Source organism: Vanellus vanellus, assembly GCF_965231255.1.
Source record: "Vanellus vanellus genome assembly, chromosome: Z".
Taxonomy (NCBI): domain Eukaryota; kingdom Metazoa; phylum Chordata; class Aves; order Charadriiformes; family Charadriidae; genus Vanellus; species Vanellus vanellus.
This window is the reverse complement of record NC_138908.1, coordinates 23,283,173-23,301,270: the sequence shown is the minus strand read 5'-3', so window position 1 is coordinate 23,301,270 and position 18,098 is coordinate 23,283,173. Positions and strand designations below refer to the sequence as shown.

The following is an 18,098-nucleotide window of genomic DNA, read 5'->3' as shown; positions in this document are numbered from 1 at the left end:
CTTGACTGTATCAGCAACACAGAGTAACAGATCTTAACTAATTTACTAGCTTGACTGCCCGCAACAATCTGATCGGTGTACTCTGCAAGACCAACTACTTCTGTATGTTAAGTATCACTTCACTCAGAGTGCTGACATTTATGTACGCATAAGTTAGGCTTGAAGTAATGCTTGACACAATGTTCTTTATGTGGAAAATAGAATTTTGAATGACTAGCCAAAGCTACTGAATGTGAATCTGCTTAAAATTAATGTTAACAGTATTTGTTACTTTTGCTATAGACTTAGACCACTAATACACGCTGTCTGTTTTACAGATGTGCCTAAGCATAATGACACAAAAACTAATTTCTGTAAGGAAACTGAGCCTAAATTACGAAAGAAACCTGCACTCCTGCAAATTTGTACACTTCTCCAGAAGCCCAGTGGTGACATTTGCTTGGCTTTTTCTTATTTATCTTTTTTCCCCAACTATCAAGGCTGCAATGAATCATACCTCTTCTGTAACACTTCCTCATTTAGCTAAGATGTCACAAAACAGGCTGTCCTGCAGAAATAACTTTGCAACCCTGCCTTCTGTACACCAGACATAACCACTCTCTCTGCTATTCCCAGGTAAGGAGGTGCTAGAAGCAGCAAGCAGGCCACAGCAGCTGTAAGAAGCAGAGCAAAAAAGGTAGATAAGAGAGCTTACAGGTTTCAGGTTTCTTACAGCTGGTACTAGCCTCATTCTATGTTTTCTCCAGACATGGTCCAAGTTTATCCTCCTGGTGTACGCAACAGCTCTGTTCCCCCTTTCTCAGTATCTTTCAAACCTGGTATGTACAGTGTGGGGACTGAGGCAAAAGAACGGTTAAGTGTGGTAGAACTAATAGGGAGGAATAAGCAGCTGCAGCACTGTTTTGGCAGACAAAGTTGCGTGAAGCTGCTCCCTAGATAAGGAGGTGCTGCTCACAGGGAAGAGAGATTCCCTTTTTGGTGGGAACGTGATCTTTTAGAGTACGTGATGGTGTAAAAAGTAAAGTAGAAAATTACTGGCCTTGGTAGAAAAGTATATAAAGAGCACGCTTGCTTAATAAAGCTGATTTGGATTTCGATTTCGATCCTGCATATCGGAGTCCGTACATTTCAGTCGCCACAGTACAGGCTCCACTAACAGGGTCAGCAAATCTGGAAATTGTGCACTCAGAACTGAGTCTCTGCCAGCATTTAATCGTTAAACGTCCAGGGCTATCGCACGCTTTGCCTGCCTGAACTGAGGTTGGTTACTTTGCACATGCTCCTCCAGCTGGGGAGCAAACAGCAGGGCACTACTGATATGATCACAAACGAGTAATGCACAAGATGAGGATGTTTACATGCAGTCACCTCAATATGAATCTCACCACCTTTCCCATGAGAGCTACTGCAAAAACACGGGCCCAGCGGGCTCAGAAGGGAAACCCAATGTGGCCTGTGAGCGTGAGGATCATCGTCCTCCAGAGTGCTGTCATGGAGGACCCCGTGCCTCTAGCAGGGAAACTTAACGGGAGTGACAGCATCACGCACGAGAGACGTTCTCTGTAGCAGAGTGACTGTACCAGTAGGGGCCCAGTTTGGACAAGTCATACTGGTGAAGGCCCCACAGCGCGCCCAGCCCCCTGGCGCGTATACGCCGCGCGAACGACACCCCCTCGCCACAGGTGAACAGTTACGCCGGTGACTTCCCCACCGCAGCCACTTCCGTACCAAAATCCGCCCACCACCGCCCCAGGGCAGTGAGCACCCACCCACCCACCACCGGCGTCGGCAGCACCGCCCTCACGTCCCGGCCGGCGTGGCCGTGGACAACGCAGCCCTCACCCACCCACCTCCCGCCCTCAGCGCCCGCCAAGCGACGCTGCGCATGCGCCGGTGGCCGGGAAGGGGGGGGGGGGAGGAGGAGGTGCCGCGCGCCCCGCCCCTTCTCCCCCGGGTGCCTCCATCGCCCTGCTCGCGCAGGTGGCCAGGAGTGGTGCTGCCCCAGACCTCGCCGCCTTGCACCCGGCGAATTCGCTTGCTGGGGATCCCGCCTGCTGAAGAGTCGGAGGCTGTAGCCTCCCCTCTGTGGAAAACCCGGTACTCGGCCTCTGCGCTGCGGGAGAGGCTAGCACAAGGCGTGTCCCGTCGTCCTGCCCCCCCCCCCCGTTGCGGAAGTATTGGTTCGCCCCTCGTGAAGCACTCTGGGAGCAGCAAGGGCTGCTGGTCTCTTCCTCGGCGCGCGCGAGAGCCGTCGGGCCGTGGTTGGGGTGCAGGGTGGGCACGCGCTTGCGGTGGGGCCGGGGCCGGGGCCGGGGCCGGGGCCGGGGCCGGGGCGCCTGAGCGCTCTCTGCTAACGGCAGAGCCAGGGTGCTCGCTGAAGAGGTAGGCCAGGCGGCAGCGGGAGGGGGTCCGGGGCGGGTTGAGCAGTTAACGGCCTTGAAACGTCCTCCCCGAGAGCCTCGTATTGCCCTTCCCGCCGCGGGAGGTGCAGCGGGCACGGGGGCTGGGGGGACTTGGCCGGAGCTGCAGTACCCGTTTGTGAGGGGAACAGCCATGCCGCTTTAGCACACGGACGACCTTCCGCCCGCGTTATCTTGTCTCCGTGAAACAATGTACTGAGTGAATCAATGGCCTGCGTCAGGAGTAGTGTGGCCAGCAGAACTAGGGAAGTGGTCGTCCCCCTGTACTCGGCACTGGTGAGGCCGCACCTCGAATACTGTGTTCAATTTTGAGTCCCTCACTACAAGAAAGATACTGACAATCTGGAGTGTGTCCAGAGAAGGGTAACGAAGCTGATGAGGGGTCTGGAGAACAACTCTTACGAGAAGCAGCTGAGGGAACTGGGGTTGTTTAGCCTGGAGAAAAGGAGGCTCAGGGGAGATCTTATCTCTCTCTCCAGCTACCTGAAAGGAGGTTGTAGAGATGTCGGTCTCTTCTCCCAAGCAGCAAGGGATAGGACAAGAGGAAATGGCCGCAAGTTGTGCCAGGGGAGGTTTAGATCAGATATTAGGAAAAATTTCTTCAGAAAAAGGGTTATCAAACATTGGAATGGGCTGCCTGTGGAAGTGGGAGAATCGCCATTCCTGGAGGTATGTAAAAGACGTGTAGATGTGGTGGTTAGGGACATGGGTTAGTGATGGACTTGGCAGTGTTAGACTGATGGTTGGACTCAATGATCTTAAAGGTCTCTTCCAATCTAGACCATTCTATGGTTCTATAGTAGGTGGCCCTTCCTCCCCTAGAGTTTCTACTTTTGAAGGTTTCTATGTAGGCTTCTCACTGCTGTTTAGGAGAACTCTCCAAAAGCTCACCTTTTGGAAGAGTGAGTGTTCTTGTTTCTTTATATAGCTGGTTTATGTTGAACTCTCTTGGACAGGCTTTTGCTATGAAGCCAGCATGGCTTTCTGAGATGCTGATGGGTTTCTGCATAATTCCTGCTTGCTGTAGCAGGCCACTGGAACTCGTGTAATAGAGTAGCCCTTAATCTTAAAGTGTGCTGACAGGGATGATCGGGGCTTTTTTTTTTTCAGGGCAGGGGGTGGGGCATAAAGTTTGCTGTCCTTTGAAATTGGGAAGTTATTTAAAGTATTTCTTGTTAGGCTCCTTGTACTGTCCATGTATCTTGGTCACTCTTCCAAGTGAAAGTGTGTTCTCCTTTTTTTTTCAGATGAAAGCAGTGGAAGTCTGTCGATGGCCCAAGCAAGCACCAACATGACCACAAGATGTCCCAAGAGCAGGGTGTGCCTGGCTTTTTTTATGAAATGCTTACTCTATTTAAAGCATTATTTACTTGTGAATTTTTAAGTATTTCCCTGTTGATGACTTGATCTTTGTCATATGCTGTTAATTTAATTTTTCAGAGGTGGTCAGTTCCAGTACTTAAATTTTTGCCTTTGTGTTGCCCATTCATTCCTGTCCAGAATGAATGTGGTGTCAAAAAAGGCAAACAGGAATTCTTGCTCAAACTGCTTAAGGAGCTGGTTATTTACCTTTCTCCTACCTGTTTTTGCAAGGACAAAAATAATCTGTAGAAATTATGTGGTTGAGCAGTTACATAGTAGATTTTATGATTCAGTCTTTTTAAATGAGCAGTCTGACAGTTATTGTAAGAGGAAAAACTAAAATGATAATAGGCACTTTTAGCATCGTTTAGCCATCATAAGTTCTTCTGTGCTGCAAGTAATTAGTACATAACAGTTCAGACTCCTGCAGTGGCCTCTGTTTTTTCTATTGCAAAAAACTATCTATAGCCTCAGAATACTCAGCTACAGAGAAGATGAAAATCTTCTTTAATGGGGGCAAAAAATGTGTTTTGCCTTTGTGCATTTGCCTTTTTGTTATTTATGTCTGGTGTCAGAAAGGTTTAAAGAGAATCTTTGTACAATTATTTGGTATTGGATAATAATCTATTCCACTCTTGCTGTACATAGAACAGTCTTTCCTTGGTGCATTTTTGAAAGTATAAAGTATACTTTAATACTGCTAGCAGCAGTGGCTCTTACTTTGGGGATTGTGAGATCTGTTCCTACCAGAATGCTTAATGCTATGAATGCTTCTCACAGAGTTCTGGTGTGTTTTGCTCGAAGTTCAGAAGTTCACAGAGACAGCCCTCTGTGGTGAAAGCCTCTGAGTGTGAGAAGGGCATGTAGGAGAAGGTTGCAAAGTACTGATTGCCCAGCTGTCCTGCAACTTCCTTCATGAGGTGAGTGACAACAATTTCTGGTGCAGTTGTGTCCTTCAGCCTTGTCTTCTAATGAAGCAGACTTTCTGTTGAAAAAGAAATTCAGCAGAATTACTTTAGAGCAGAAATTTGAGTTTAGTGAGAATCGAGATCAGCCTGGTGACTGTGTTCTCATCAACAAAAACAAAGTGGAAACCCTAAAGTAAAAAGTTTGGTGTCAGTTGCTTTTTAAAAGCGGTGTGTGGCTGCCAGTGTGTCGAAGAGGAGTCTGTGCTTTTCCATGTTTTGGTTTTTGGGGTGATGCTGTGGAGCAGTTCAGAATTCAAGGACTAAAAATGTTCAAAGACTGCTGCAACATGAAAGCTCAGAATCTAATACACAAAGTGCTGACGCACTGTAAAGTCTTGGAAAAGCCAACACTATTGGAAAGTTGAATAGTGCAAGTAAGCATGAAATTCAGTGTTGCAAAAAAGCCATTCATAAAAATTGTTTGTATTATCAAAGATTTCTTCAGTGCTGAAACTGCGGTTTCTGTAACCTATGTACCCAAGGGTATGTAGTAATGACATGTAATCCAAGTCTTGGAAGCCAGTAACTTCTTGGTCAGTATTGGAAATGTGATGTGAGAATAATGCGGTACAGAGAAATCATTATAACTTACCTGCATTTCAAGGGGTGTAAACCATACTGAGTAAACTATTAGACAGCCTGCTGTAGATTTGTAGAGACAAAATTGAGGCAGAAATTCAGAGTGCAAACTTAAGTTTCAAGTCAAACTGAAGAAATGACTGATTGTCTTGCGAGTTAGAAAGGGTCGCAATATTACACCACTTGCTAGAGAGTAGTGTTCCTGTTGAATACTTCATGCAGTACTCAGTGAAAGAAAAAAAAATGCTGAAGGTTTTTTTAGCATCAGCTGACTGTGAGCAGACTAGTTCCTCAAACATATGAAAGTACAGCAGTGATGAAGGGTAGATTGAATGGAGTAGAAAACCAATAAAAAGATGTCCTGCTCATGCGTCTTGAGCATAGTGAAAAGGAGGGTGCTGCGACACAGTGCTGCACAGTGATATATTTCCAGGGAAGATCTATAAATGTTCAAGAAAACTTGGAAGAGGTAAAAGTTAAGGAGAAGTTTCAGGAAGAATTGTGGTAACATTTGGCACCCATTAACAAGTCTTTTGGAGTACTAAGGCTTTTGAGTGATAAACAATTTTGCTGCCACCTTTTTTATTATTCTTTCTTTTTTCACTGTGCTAGATATCTATAATGCTATACAAACTACTACCAAATAGAAATACAGATTGTATAATTGTGTGGTGTTTGCAGCAGCAGCTTTCAGAATGTGATTGCAGCTCTGGGAAAGCAGACTGATTATTTGGCAGCTGCTCACAAAAACAGCATGACAAGCTCTTAAGCCAAGCTGTGCAAACAGAGTTGAGTCAAGTTCTGAAGGAAGTTTGTGATCCTATAGTTGTCCATGCCGAAGGATATTCAGACGGATATTCAGAAAGTGATTTCCCAGAAGCTGCCAGACTGCTTGATCTGGAGTTGTTTAAAGAATGTATGCTATTTCCTGGTGAGAAGTTACTCTAACTTTTTCAGAAAAGTTAAACTGAAGGTGGTTCAGTGTTTTGCATGAACATGCACATGTTCATACAAACGTGAACTTGAGTGATATAAGATCCACTACATCACTGATGATTTCCTTGCAGGAAAAAATGTAACAGAAATCTTCAGTGAAGTGATTAAATTCCTTCAAGTTGTCATAATGCCCTTGAAAATACTAGAATCAGAAAGCTTCATGTATTGAAATGTGCAGATCTTCTTGAGCAACATGAAAAACACAGATGCACTTAGTGCTTTACCAGTGCTGTCAAAAGCAAATGAATTAGTGAAATCCACCCAGACCTTCAGCACCACAGGCACTCGGGATTTTTGCAAGGCTGAAGAATAAGATGGGCACTGTTTTTATATGAACCTGTCAAAACACTGGGAAGAAAAATGTATGTGTAATCCACTATGGTATTTGTTTTTCAACATAAAGTTACTAAATCTAGTCTTTCTATTACTGGCTTGCTATTCACTTAAAAATGTCCTATAATGTCCATTGCATATAATCCCCATATATTTATAATTACAATAAATATAATATGTGTGCATAAGTTACTACTACAAAACTTTCTATTGATTGCCACCAGCTAGAAGGTGTTAGTACTGCCACTGACGTGTAGTTAGGATCTGAAATCTTGCTTAGATGGGCAAAGAGCATCTCTTGCATGTAGGCTTTTTCAGAAGTAGATTTGCAGATTTTTAGCTTTTGGTTGTTTTTCCTGAGGGATGAGGGGGAAGCTGATCCTTATAACTTTGTACCAGTCTCAGGGATCTAGAGGATGTTACTGAATACAGCTGTGTGCTACGTGGGTCCAGTCTCACACTGTGCTTACTTTTTTCCCTAGGACGAATTGTTAGAACCAGCCTGAGAGCAGTGGAAGTCTGTGCAAGACTACTCTATAAGAAACAAAAAAAGTTGAAAAGATGGAATATTAAGCCTGCATGTAGTAACACGAGGTGCTTTTAACTGTATTGACGCAGTGTCTGCTAATGTTTACGTAGAAAAAAAAAAAATGTGTTTCTGTTTTCAGAATTTCTATCTTTCCCAAGCTATAATAGAAGTTGTTTCTGTTTGACAGTTGTGACTTCCTTGATGTTGTGTTCGGGATACCAATTCATGCCTTTGGACTAAATAAAACCTAGGAGCTATTAAGTGGATGGGAGGTGATCACTGAAACCATGGTCTTCTGTAGCACTCAGAAGACTGTGTTAGCTGAGATTTGTATTGTAGTGAGGAAAAGTAGAAATTAAAATTCAGCAAACCTGGGTTCTAAAAATACCTTTCCTGAAGGGTACTTCTCCAACATGCGAAATTGCAAGCTTGGTTTATTATTACCTCGATCAGCTGCATAATATGGTGCTTCAACTAAAATTGAGGTAGAGTGAAATACTGTAGGTATAACAACTGGAATTCCTGCTTGTTTTTTCAGAAAGACCTTTCATAAATTAATTGTATCCGAAGAGCAAATGCTGAAATTGCATATCTTGAAATGTATGATTTTTTAGTACTGAATGTAAGCAAATTACTAATGCAAATTCTAAGCATAAGTTAGTTTTTGGTTTGTCAAGAGGGAAGGAGGTTTAGACAAGAGTAATTAATTTTTAGTTATCCAACATGTAATTATGGGATGCACTTGAAAGCTTAGGGTTTCTTTTAGGGATTACATTCCCTGAAGAGACCATCTGTTCAGGAGTTTTGCTCGTGGGTCTTTGTTCTTGAAGTGCAAGACTGGCAGGAGTAGCTTTTAAGACTTCATTTTTTTAAAATTCTTGAGAGCAACAGCTAATGCCAAGCTTTAATGATGGCTGTCTAAAATGTCGAGTCTCTTTCAACAAGAAAAACTAGAATCTTAAGCTTCAGTGTGTAATACCTGTTTCATAATGTGGTGGAACAAAGAAAAAGTGTGGTAGAGGGAGGAATGGATGGCTGTAAGGAGCACTGATGACTAAAATAGTAATGCTGATAAACATTAAGTATGGCGTTAAGCATTAGGACTGCCTTTTTGTTTTTATGAGTAGCTAACTGGACTGTACCCTTGGAAAAAAACCTCAAGATTCCTTAAATCTTTTTTTTTTTTTCCCCTTCCTCTGTTTTACATTAACACAATGTCTGACAGACTGTTGGTGTTTATAGTATTAAAAAGCAGAAAGGAGGACAGATTCCAAGGTGGTCTAGGGGAGCAAGAGAACAAAGATCTGTGCACTAGGTTACTGGTGCACTGACCCTCCTTTCTGTTACTCGCTTCCAGTGCTCTGTGTAAGAGGGCTCTCAGGATTAAAGGCTGCAAATGAGAACTCTTTAGAGGTGTGCACAGAAAGAAAACTGGCTTGTTCCAAATTCCTCTTTAAGCTTTTAGCACACTGCATCTGAGTTGACTACAGATAGTTCTATTAAACAGTCTATCAGTGCATGACCTGTGGTGGAATTCTTGAATGTAAATCTGTTACCCCTTTTGCCTAGCAAAGGGTCTTATTTATAGTAAATTTAACAGAAGTATGTTATTAAGAATGTCAAGTACATTCCAGTATCATTGTTGATGAAATAACTGCATAGTCCTAGCTATTTTTGAGATCTTAGCATAAAAGCGAGTAAGGTAGATCATTTAAATTGTGACCTGCTGGGAGGGCAGTGGTTTACTTAACTCTTGTATTGGGTTTGGTTGAGAAGGACTTAATTTTCCTCATAGCAGCCCTCATAGTGCTGTGCTTTGAATTGGTAGCTAGAATGGTGTTGATAACACACTGGTGTTTTGGCTACTGCTGAGCAGTGCTCACACAGCATTGGGGCTGTGTCTCCAACATTCCCCCCTCACCAGTAGGCTGGGGGTGGGCAAGATCTTGGGAGGGGACATAAATGGGGCAGTGGACCCAAACTGATCAAAGGGATATTCCTGCTCAGCAGTAAAAGGTAAGGGGGGGGGGGGGGGGCTTTGCGTTCTTCCTCCCCAGATGCAGGACCCTGCACTTGCTTTTGTTGAACCTTATTAGGTTCTTCTCTGCCCAGCTCTCCAGCCTGACCAGGTCACGCTGGATGGCAGCACAGCCCTCTGGGGTGTCAGCCACCCCACCCAGTTTGGTATCCTCAGCAAACTTGCTGAGGATACATTCTGTCCCCTCATCCAGGTCATTAATGAATATATTAAACAAAATTGGACCAAGTATTGACCCCTGGGGGACACCACTGGTTACAGGCCTCCAACTAGGCTCTGTGCTGCTGATCACAACCCTGAGTTCTGTCCCGCAGCCAACTCTCAATCCACCTCACTGTCGCCTCATCTAGCCCATACTTCCTCAGCTTCCTAATGAGGGTGATATAGGAGACAGTGTCAAAGGCCTTGCTAAAGTCAAGGTAGATGACATCCACGGCTCTCCCCTCATCCAGCCAAACAGTTATAACATCATAGAAAGCTATCAGATTGGTCAAGCATGATTTACCCTTGGTAAATTCATGTTGACCACTTCCAATAACTTCCTGTTCCTCAACGTGTTTGGAGAGGACATCCAGAATGAGTCGCTCCATTACTTTCCCAGGGACAGAGGCGAGACTAACTGGTCTGTAGTTCCCTGGGTCCTCCTTGCCTTTTTGGAAGATCAGAGTGATCACACTCACTATTACGATATTTTTCTTCCAGAGCAACTGCTATGTATACTGAAGCCCTACTTCCTGAGAAGTGGCTGGACATCACCTACTGATTCTTTGCTTCCACGTTCGGCCTTTGCTTTATTAAGCTGCCTTTATATTGACCCATGAGGGTTTTTCTTCCATCTTATTTTTTCTCCCTTCTTCCCCTCAGTCCTTCTGAGGAGGGGAGTGAGAGAGCAGCTTGGTGGGCACCTGGCATCCAGCCAAGGTCAACCCACCACAACTCTTACCAAGCAGACAAATACAGGACAGAAATTAAAATGGGCACATTAAGGCCATCTATCAAACTCAATTGAAAATAAAGCACGCAGTTGCTTCATGAATACTTAATGTACATAGAACATACACATCACATTTGTATGTTTGGTTTGACAGCTTATGTAGTCTGCTGTTGTTTTCTAATGACTTTTAAGTAAGAGGAAATTTTAGTATGGGTATGCACTGGTATGTAAAACTTCAGGTATGCACTGGTATGTAAAACTTATGCTGACAACTTTCTGCTAAGTATTTTTTCTGGAAAAAATACTTAATCTGGAGAACCTGTATCCCCAAGTGGTTTTTAATTGGTACTACACCTGTTTTTACCAGATGGTGTTGTCAAATGAATCTGTGTTTCTGAAGGCTTTGCTCCTTTGTGTAATGTAAATAAGACACACAGGCAACCATGAATGCCCTAAAAATTCAAGTTTTACTTGACTTTTAAATAACCTGGACACAAGTATTGACACAGCCATCTATCAAACTCAATTGAAAATAAAGCACACAGTTGCTTCATGAATACTTAATGTACATAGAACATACACATCACATTGATATGTTTATGTATGTTGTTTTCAAATGTCTTTCTACCTTTGAATTAAACAGTCTTTCACAAAAGAAAATGTGCTATCTATTCAGTTCAATATTCACCTGTATAAAGATGATTTATTTGGCAACTTAAATGGTAGTGATTTGTTTTCTTTTTTTCCAACCAACATCTTCAATATAATGAGCTCAATTAGAATATGAGTTGAAAGATAAGGGATAGTGGTAAGAAGTGCAGTATAGAAAACAGCAGGTCAAGGCTAGCTCCTAATAAAAGAAGCAGCCATCTAACAAGCAAGGGGGCCAATATGTGATATACAAAAACGCCTTTGTGATGTGGTTAGCAAACCCTCTTTATTGCATAAAATACGTGTTTTGCAAAGAGGTATCTCTACATTGTAGGTGTTGCTAGTTAAGTGAGAGAGTTCCATAACTTACCTATTCCTAGCACTTGTGGAAGTCTCAGAAGAGGTAAATGCAGAGGCACAAAGTTAAAATTGTTGGCCTGAGATCAGTTCAGCAGACTAGAAGCAGAATTGGGATGAGAATGTCTCAAATATCAGTCCTTTGTCCATGTGAGGACAGGTCTGTATGGCAGCCAATGACAGGGTAAACTTTGCCTGACATGGTTATACATCTCCTGTCTTTTGACTGACTCATCAGGAGGTACAAGTATTTGAGACTGACATGCAAACGCTAGGTCTGAAAACATAACTGCCTCAAGGCAGCGCAAGCCCTAAGAAAGCCGGGGAAGGGTAGCAACAGTGGAAAAGGGCGAGGTGTAGCTCAGAGGTGTAAGAGGTCAGCCACTTACAGGCGTCATCGGGCTGGTTTAGGGCTATAGAGCATAGCTGTGACACAGTATGTGCTTTCAGTGACTGATCACTTGTAGGCATCTCTCACAAAAAAAGCAAAATCACAAGAAAAGGTGCCTTTCTTCAAATGACTGAAAAGATGCTTGAAGGGAAAGGAGGCTTAAGTATATGGAAGAAGTTTCTTTTTCTGTACTGTTAGCTGACAGTTACATCGTTGTCCAAGTTTTGCCTTGTTCAGGCCCCAGACTGAGCATTCTACTTTCTAAAACCTGCTTCCTATGTAGTCTTACTGGAGACAAGACCAGTACCGCAAATCTAGGACTCCCTGTAAATTTCTCTTTTAAATGCAAAAAAGTTGGCTTGATTATGAAACAACTGTCCTGTGACTTGAGAATTGAAGCCTATCACTATTAGACTAGATAGAAGCCTATTTTCTGATACAGTGGGATAAGTAAAATACCACACACTCGGCTGATGGTGTCGAGCAATAATAGACAAAAGCCTACAGGCAGATGACAACATATGGGAAAACATGAGGTTGCATATAAACCTGGAAAGTAATTTTCTTCTTGATCAATATTGGAGGATTGGCAAGATAAGGACACAGTATGTACAGATAATTCTCAAATAATAACAACACAAACCCTCCCATAGTAATAGATATGTTCTACTTGCCTGTGCCTGAGTAAGGAATGCATAATAACGGTAATGATTTAGACAGCAACAAACTAGAAACAAGTGCATAATGCTCCAGTTTGGAACACCTTGAAGAAATAAGGAGTGGCTTTCATTGCAGACACTGTAACCAGTTCTTGTGTGGTTTGTTGTATTTCAGTAGTCTTCCAAAAGATTGTGATGCTCTAGATTAATCTGTATCACCATAATCTTTGCCACAATGACACGGTTTTTTGTGTGTTTGCTTTTTGATTTTGTTTTTTTTTTTCCTTTTTGCTTTGTTTTGTTTGTTGTTTTTTTTTTTTTTTAACTGGTGCTTGTGAGAATACTACACAAGGTCATAAATAGATCCTAAAAGATCACTTTAAATTGGAGCAATGACAATGAAACTATTTAAAAGATTTACAAAACAGTTTAAGCAAATATTTTAAGCCAAGCCCAACAATGTCCTAGGATGAAATCCATAGTAAAATCAGAAAATGCTGAAGAACCTCCATGAAAACAGAATTTTTACACAACGGGGTTCTAAGCTATTTCCTTCCCATAGACTTTTCACAGAGATTGAAGAAGCAGAACTGTTCCAAATAAGTGATCAAAGAAAAATATTTGTGAAATGAATCTGCCTTCCCCGGCACGATGCAGCATCTCCCAACCTGCAGACCAATCCATACTATGATAGTAATATACAAACTGTATAGCTGTCACCCTGGCTGGTAGCATCCACCTGACTGCCCCAGATCATGAAACAATAAAGAATAAAAAAATGAGGTGGAAAATAAAACACATTATACACGGTTTGTCTTCTCAGTTTTGTTAAAATGTGTATTAGTAATCCCATGCTTTGTGTAAAGCATAATTTAGATGCCTTGTGCTCACTCCAGTTCTCAAACACTACTGCTTTTCTGACAGGGCTGCAGTCCCCTGGTAGAGTGTTGCTAGGGGGTAGAATCATAGAACAGTTTGGGTTGGAAGAGACTTTTAAAGGTCACCTAGTCCAACCCTCAAGAAGACACAGGATCACTGCAAATCACTGGAGGCAGTGGGGGAGGTCAAGTTTAAGGAAGACAGATGTAAAAAGGCACGTGAGCTACTACAGCCATTTCCAATGCTGTTTGACAAATTCAACGTTTAGTTTGGGGATTACACTTAGCAAAAGTTACTTTCACAACACAAAGGTTTTGCTAAGCTTCTTAATGAGTTCGAAACGCCAGAAGGCTTATCTATGTGCCAACTGTGGACAAACAGGAGGCAGATGAATGACTTTCAGCTATTTGTTCAAAGTGATAGGACAGAAAAAGAGCTAGGCATCACTACAGAGATGTACTAGAAGATAACCCACTCAGTGTGCAGCATCATTAAAACTTACTATTCCTACCGTGACAATAGAAAAGAAATGCAATTCTCATACCTGAAATACTGCCTTTGTCATTTTATCATAGTAGAAATGGCTCAGAGAAAAGTATCAGAAGGTACTAGCATTGATTATCTCATATGAAAAAAGATTAAGGCAGACCTTGCTAATCTAGTTTAAAAAAAAAAGGCAGGCTATTTGCTAGCTGTCTTAAATCCTACTCTCCTACTCTACAAGTTTCATTTAACCAGTACTTAAGTGCCTTGCTAAGCAGTCTTAATATGGCTAGTACATATTCTCCTTTTTTTTTTTTTTCCAGTGTGGTTTACTATAGGGCGATAGATGTATTTCTGTGGTATGGAATGTTCAATTAAATAGTCCCTCTACATAAAAGGGCCTTCAAAATTGAGAACATTTAAAACTACCAAGGGAAAGTAAGTCTGTATCACCTCTGGAACTCTCTGCTACAGGGTGTTACCAAGTCCATCATTTTTGAGCTAAAATGGGTTGAGTCAACATTTGTATTAACAACATGAGCATCTGTTGTTGTGCTAGGCTAAAATAAACCTTGTAAGAGCTATCAGAACTTATGTCTCAGGACACAAGTTGATCCCCATATAAGATTGTGAAGATAATTCTCCCCATATCACACTGTATTGCACAATTGGCCAAAAATATGACTATTTTGCTTCTCTTGAAGCATCTGGTCCTGATCATGTCAGTTAACAGTCATTTTTTGGAAAAAGGCTATTCAGTTACAGAGCAGACCATAAAGCCTGTTTTGTTGCAGCAAATTTTTTTGTTCATTTTTTGGAAATGTAACTGCTAATCATTCAGTTTTACTAAGACTTTTCTTTTTGGTTGTCTAATCAGGCAGCTTCTCCTTGATCAGTCGCACCACTAGAATGGTGTCGGTGATAAAAGCTTTGCTGAGCCTTCCCAGCAAGCAGGCGGCGCTTCCAAGTGTCCTGAAGAAATTGCTACCATGTCGACTTCAGTTCCTTCCCTTGCACACACACACACACATGCACACACACAAATTCTCCGTTTCCAAAGAACAAAATCCATTCACCATCTTCAGTTATGGCAGTCAAGTCTCCACCTTGAAGCGTGACACCTGTACAGTTTTTATGATCTTAGTGGTGGGTTTTCCGTCAATGTTGTTAGTGGATAGCTGAGATGTTTCTTCTATTAGGCTGTCTTTAGATCCGTTCTGTCTCTGAAGGGAACAAATTAAAACATGTTGTTGAAAAGGTATAGCAGAATTTAAATACTATATTTTGATAACTGCTGCTGTGACAGCCTTAGTCTGAGGATATAGCAATTTATCCACACACCAGGAATACTAAACTCTGCGTTCATTTGATCAAACAGAACTTTCTCCCCCTCTTGCCTCCTCTCTCCCCTGCCAGCTGCTGCCCCTCTGTGCTATCTGGATTCATATTCCCTATTCACAATGCGCCACCAGTAATTATTTGATATTTAGCAAAACACTGCAAGCAAGTGCTCACAAGTAATTAATGGCCACTGTTGTGCAGATGTCTGGGGCAGAGGGAAAAGAGAGGTGTTTGTGGACTCTGAACATTGTAACATTAATTAATTCCTTCCGGGGCATGAATTTAAGCCATGTTGTATTGGATAAGAATGAAAATAAGACAACGTGAATTTCTGAACAGCATTCAATCACACAAGTTACCTATTTCTACAAAGCACATAAATGTGCTTAGCCTTAAGTACACCAACTTCCCCTGCACTGCTGGAGCGAGTCCTTACATCAAGGACAGCACATCTTTCTCAACTTCCATCATATGCAGGAACACAAATATCCTTGAACTTAATTCCTATCACAGAACAGGTAGTGTGTTAGCTAGCCTTAAAGTGAAAAGTATCTGTTTATTGTTTTAAAATTGTTCAAGCTTAAGTTATTCTAACTGCTTGTAAGGTAAAATACGACATGTTTTGCTGGTTGTAATCTGTGCAGTTTTCACGCTATATACAGTATCAGCACATGGTTTTGGTATATCCACGTCAGATAAACAGACATGATGACCAGCGTGGGAAATTGGGTATGTGGAATTCTCCCTTCTGTGTTTTGGTTTTCCTTTTATGTGCTTGCACAACAGGCAAGCAAGTGCTTTTTGAATATAATTTGCTTCTCACATTTTGAGCTTAATAAAACTATCAAAGCTGAGAGATATGGTACCATAACGTACGACAAAAGCCAGTGATTAGATTTAAAAAGACAAGTTCTATCCTTTTTAGATTTCTGTAATGTAAAACAACATTCAGCATTTGGGGGGAAAAAAAAGAAAAAAAAAAAAAAAAAAAGCAATGCTTCAAGCCGAAGCAACAAAACTCTAAGAAGCAGCGAATAACTGACAGTAGGTTGTGATTACAACTGCATCCCAAGCATATGTGCATATTTTAAGAAATTGTGTAAGTTGATTCTCTTCCTGGGGAGAACAGGGTATCATCTTAAGGAAGCAAACTCAAACCAGGAAAGAGTCCTCCAGTATAGCAGAAGCAGGTGTTCGCTGAGGCATATGCTACACAACTACATATATTTGGAAATACAAGCAAAATGTAAAATTTCAAGTCACGCTACAGCTGAAGAAATCTCAGCCAGCTTTAATTTTCACTGAAAAATAAAGATCTAATTTAAATAAAGCAATAGACTCCCCCTTCTCCCTCCAAAAAAAAAGGAAAATTGCAAAGGATGCACAACTACTAACCTGCTGAGCCAAATGGATGCTGGGACCTTTTGCATCTGAAGATCGTGTAACAGGCAGTGGAGGCACCAGATCAGTTTTTGCACTGGAATTAGAATATTACAAAATGGATACTGCTATGATGAAGTAAACTGTAACTATGCAGAGGAAGAATAATGAAATTGACCCAAATAGCTACATAGATCTGCAAGGCAAAATCTGAAAGGCTTACCACCTGACTAGACATCCGAAAGCTATCATGCTGATCCTCAGTAGTCAGTAGGCACCTTCAGGGTATCCCGCCCCTTCTCAAGGGGCCTGTCTCCCCCAGGTCTACAGAGGCCGCCCAAATCCATGCAAGATGAGTCTCACCTGAAATCATGGGTGTGCCACACCTCATTCAGGGTGCCATCCAGCTAAAACAATCCTCCTGAGTGGGTGATATCATCAGGGGACTGCTTTTGATATTTAGGGCCTTAATAAAACTGAGAACGGGGCTGTCACCTTTCCATTCGTAAGTACGCTGATTTGTAAAAATCAGTCTTCTAGGAAAGACTGATCCACCCACTGCTGAAGAGAGTTGTACTAGAGTTCCCATGAAACAAATCACAGAGTTAATAAAGATGATGTCTTAAGTCTATTATGGATGAAGCTATCTGGAAGGCAACTCATGAGTTCTCATCTCTTAGGCAACTTCATGACCTACCATTGAAGAGGTTTATTTTGTGTAGAGGTTTATTTTGGCTTTTTCAGTTTTTCCCCCTTCCAAGTGGATCAGGCAAAGCCTCTGTGGCCCAGAATAGACCAGAAATGGTTTTGTACTTGTTTTGAGTCATTTAGCTCTGAAGACCAACTATTTAGAGGGTTGTCTGAATCCTATGCCAGCAACCAACCAACCACATTTATGCCACTTCTAATCTAGCAATGATCTCCTCTGAAAAACTTTTAGGCCACACTAAACCAGTCCATTGCTAATAACCACATTCACGTACTTCACTTCAGACAGGACAGATCTTTCACCATCAGAACACTGGGACCGCCGATACTGACGGTAGCTCCGAGGGGAATGTGAATGCCTAATGCGGATCGGGTCTCCTTGAGTCCTATGAGAGACACAGAATTCACAACGGTAGGTTAGTAAACCAGATCTTCAGCACAAAAACATAAATTCAACTGCAGACTGAGAGATCCTCCCATTTCTTATTAAAGTATCACAGACAGCTTCTTGCACTGGCTGAATTTAAAAGGCTGATGCTTTTCTTACAAGTCTGTACTTGGAATTCAATGCTTTAAAAGTGGAAATGTCACAAACTGGCATGCCCATATTTGAGAATGAAACTATTTAATAAAGGATGCATTAATATATAGAGCTTTAATATCAGCTTTTCTGTTTAGTGGTGATGTGGAAGCACATTATAATGCAAACCAGGATCCCATTTCTGCCACATGCAGCTGCTTGCACTGACACACAGCATCCCAAATGGGCAATTATCGCAGTGAAATAGTTATCGGTTCTTAAGGAAATAGCTGTGCCCTGGCAGCTGCCCACGACAAGCAAGCAAAGGGGTTGAACAGGTCAAACAGTACCTTAGATGACTGGAATAAAAATTTAAAAGGAACCAGAAGTTTAGGAAATAAATGGATTTGCTTGTTTGCATTCAGTTCTCTGCTTCTGTAGTGTATGACATAAAACTGATTGATGGATGGCATAGGGAGACATACAGAACATACAGACATTTGGCAGGTTCCTGAGCATGTGGGAGAGAGAGGGAGAGATGAAGATGACTTTTTTTCATATTTTGGAAAG

General features: G+C 42.0%; 1 protein-coding gene and 1 long non-coding RNA gene across 3 annotated transcripts in view; one reads left to right on the top strand and one right to left on the bottom strand.

Moving 5' to 3' along the window:
• The first annotated feature begins 2,423 nt into the window (after positions 1 to 2,423).
• On the top strand, positions 2,424 to 8,028 carry LOC309683018. 2 transcript variants are annotated; one of them, XR_014270182.1, is made up of 5 exons: positions 2,424 to 3,089; positions 3,668 to 3,738; positions 4,563 to 4,702; positions 6,397 to 6,687; positions 7,141 to 8,028. It is a non-coding gene; the product is annotated as an uncharacterized lncRNA (long non-coding RNA). The 2 variants fall into 2 exon arrangements; XR_014270181.1 differs by lacking the exon at positions 6,397 to 6,687.
• A 6,625-nt stretch (positions 8,029 to 14,653) lies between these two features.
• EPB41L4A (erythrocyte membrane protein band 4.1 like 4A) overlaps positions 14,654 to 18,098 on the bottom strand; it is a gene marked incomplete at its 5' end in the record, with an annotated part of 139,382 nt that continues 135,937 nt past the window's right edge. Inside the window, 3 exons of the mRNA XM_082497205.1 lie at positions 14,654 to 14,802; positions 16,316 to 16,397; positions 17,284 to 17,394. Coding sequence (XP_082353331.1) covers positions 14,674 to 14,802; positions 16,316 to 16,397; positions 17,284 to 17,394 — 322 coding nt within the window. The 3' untranslated portion in view covers positions 14,654 to 14,673. The remainder of the gene's footprint in view (positions 14,803 to 16,315; positions 16,398 to 17,283; positions 17,395 to 18,098) is intronic.